The sequence below is a fragment of the Bidens hawaiensis genome, unplaced genomic scaffold (genome assembly GCF_021521415.1).
Source record: "Bidens hawaiensis isolate Kalapana, Puna unplaced genomic scaffold, B.hawaiensis_p1.1 tig00031785_1, whole genome shotgun sequence".
In the NCBI taxonomy this organism is placed as follows: domain Eukaryota; kingdom Viridiplantae; phylum Streptophyta; class Magnoliopsida; order Asterales; family Asteraceae; genus Bidens; species Bidens hawaiensis.
The window spans coordinates 26,717-29,943 of NW_027505222.1; the positions used below are offsets into that span (position 1 = coordinate 26,717).

The 3,227-nt window shown below is 37.2% G+C and overlaps 1 protein-coding gene across 1 annotated transcript; it reads left to right on the forward strand.

Annotated features, from left to right (window-relative positions):
* The first annotated feature begins 294 nt into the window (after window positions 1-294).
* On the forward strand, window positions 295-2,757 carry LOC143611606 (F-box/FBD/LRR-repeat protein At1g78750-like). The gene is made up of 2 exons (XM_077085790.1): window positions 295-993; window positions 2,464-2,757. Exons 1-2 carry the CDS (start codon window positions 295-297, stop codon window positions 2,755-2,757), a joined length of 993 nt encoding a protein of 330 aa, XP_076941905.1.
* The last annotated feature ends 470 nt before the right edge of the window (window positions 2,758-3,227 follow it).

Here is a 3,227-nt window from a genome sequence, read left to right on the forward strand (position 1 = left end):
GTGTTTTGATGGTGTAGGCTATGGTGTGGAGATGTATGAAAATGGAAAGGATTAGGGTTTTAAGGGGTATGTATACTCCCTTAAGCCCATGGACCTTAGACCCATCTTTCCTTTTTGGTTCATAATTAATTCCATCTAATTAGTCTGCTTATCCTTTCATGTTTATTATTTTATTTCTCTACTAACTTAAGTAAACTTTTCCATCTTAAATAAATAATGTATTAATTATTTATTCTTAGAAATTTCAGGATGTTACAATCGATCAATCAGGTTTTATGGATTGATAAGGCAACCATGTTAAGAGTTCGTGAGCTTGACATACAATATAAGTTTTTCGAGTTGCCTTCAAGCCTTTTCTCTTGCACAACACTCACAAAATTAAAAATATGTCTCGGACCTTTTTGGGAGTGTGTGTCTGCGGTCAACCTTCCTTGCCTGAAAATTCTTGACGTTGCGGTTCGCGGCGATCCATTTTCCCGTGCGTTTAAACTCATCGCTGGCTCCCCGATGCTTGAAAATTTAACGTTGGGAGTTTCATGGTGCCATTGCGAAGGGGATTACATATTCGATATACCGACGTTGCGAAGATTGAAACTCAAGTTGTTTTCTTCACCTTCATCACATATTAACAAACTTGTTTTACGCGTTCCTAAACTTGAACATCTGTATTTTGATGGGACGTTGGACTGGTTATTTGTGATGGAAGATGTGTTATCTCTAGTTGAGGCATCGTTTTCTTTTAGAGAAAATTCATTTAATAATAATTTCATGGTTGAGCTTTTAAATGGAATTAGCGGAGTTAAGTTACTCTCTCTTGAAAAGGTAAGGGATGGAAAGGCTCAAGACTCATCTTTACTGAAGATCATATCCGCTTCACCTATGACCATCTTTCCGAATATGGTGCGCTTGGAGTTGAAGGGTTATTGGCGTTTTGAACTAATCCCAAAGTTTCTCGAAAGTTTTCCCGAGTTGAAAGAGTTATATATCGAAAAGGTACATGATTTGTTTGTAAAAGATATATATGAATTTGAGAATGTACTTGTCTAACTTGTTTATGTTAATGACAAAAGCTTGAAGGTTCTCGTTGGATTGCACCAAAGCTGGTTCCTGCTTGCATGCTAGCAAAACTTACAACTATCAAGTTTTTGAATTTCAAGTGGCGGAAGTGTGATATGCCTTTTTTTTAAATTCTTGTTGGGTAATGCAAAGGCTTTGAGGATGGTAGCAATCAGCTTGGAAAAATCAAGCATAAAAGAAGAAACGAGGTTGGGTGCACAGTTGCATAATCTTCCTAGGGCTTCGAGGTGTTGCGAGATCCATTTTCATATCAGTTGATCTCCGTCTACTGGTTGATAGCTTTTGTGACATTAACATGGTATTTGTTTTGAAATGGGTCTGTACTGAATATTGAGTGTTGTTATTTGCTACATAATTACATGAAGTTGTTATTGTTTTCATTTATTATTTTCAGTAATTATGAGTTATGAATGTGATTACTGATTAGAGTCTATTTATTGCGAGTTTATATGCTCTTCTTTTAAGCTCATGAAAGCCATGTTTATATTGGAGATTTTTAACCATTTACACTGATTATAATTATGGTAATGTTCAACAATCTGTCAGTGTGGATTAACTGATGACGGCACGTTTATAGGCTACAAGTATGTATTAGTAATCCTCAAATGCAATGCAACTATTGCATCAACTATTCTTCGAATACTAATATACCATTTATTTGTTAAATCTGTAAATTGTCTTAAATCATTTTTACTTGAATTGATTTTTTTAGTTGTGCTCATAAAATTTAGAACTCCTTGGCATGCATATCAGGAACGTCCTTGGAATCAAGGTGCAGAGTGGCATAGTCTTCATTTTGTACTTTTGTAATAATACCAGCATGTTAAAAACTTGCTAAATTAAGATTTTTGTTGCATATATCTTTGCTTTCTATGTGTTTTTGTGTAATTCCAATGCGTGGCACACATCTAGGAGCCAGGTCTGGGCGGGACGTCTCATAAGATATGTGGTTTTAGTTTTATAACAAGTTTGAAGTTTGAAGCCTAACACTAACTTTCATTAAAAGTCTTAATTTCTCATGAAATGTTCAAATTATCCTTTATGCATAAGAAACAAGAAAAAGACACCATGATATAACCCCCTTCCATGTTCATCTTCTCTGCATCTCAACACATGTTCCATTTGCCATACCAGCCTTTGAGAGAGAACTGATGTAATTGTTCTGTTGAAAAAGTCAACATCCAGCTGGTTATGGAGTCAACAGTCAACAGCTTGTTCTCCAAGTAGTTTGTTTTTATCACATGTTACTTTGTTTTCTAGTGAGTAGTTAGTTTCCTGTTTTTATGCTAAAGTAACGGATCATGAGTTAGTGGTTTAGTGGGGTCATTTTGTTTCCTATTTATTTCCTTCTGAATGTATTGTAATGCATCACTTTTCAATTACTAGTTTCAATATACAGAAAAGCTTTCGAGCAAAGTGATAGTGTGTGCCAATTCTCTATACAATAGTTATTTTCCATTTGAGTGTGATTTCCACTTTGTGTTTAACAAGTGGTATCAGAGCGAGGTTTCCATGGCGGATTTTCAAGTAGTCGGTGGTGTAAAGAAACTCCACAACCAAAATTACAAATCATGGTCTACCTGCATTAGTTCGTACTTGCAGGGTCACGACCTGTGGGTGGTTGTAAATGGGGGTGAGACGGTGCAGCCAGCAAATGAAGATGCCAATGGTAGTTTATGAAAGTGGAAGATCAAGTCAGGAAAGGCGATGTTTGTGCTAAAAACAACCGTAGAAGACGAGTTACTGGATCACATAAGTTGTGTACAGACTCCAAAGGAAGCCTGGGATCTTCTGGCAGATTTGTTCTCGAAAAAGAATGACGCCAAGCTTCAGTTGCTTGAGAATGAACTGTTGTTGGTGAATCAACGGGATATGACGGTTGCACAATACTTTCACAAAGTGAAAACTTTGTGTAGAGAAATCGGAGAACTTGACCCGGAAGCAAAAATCGGTGAACCCCGGATGAAACGTATCATCATTCATGGGTTGAAGGCGGAGTTTAGAAGCTTTGTGGCTGCGGTTCAAGGTTGGCCTACACAACCGTCCCTCGGTGAGTTTGAGAATTTGTTGGCTAGCCAAGAAGCTCTAGCTAAACAAATGGGTAGTTTGTCTATCGGGTCGTCTTCAAAATCGGAGGTTGAGGCCTTGTA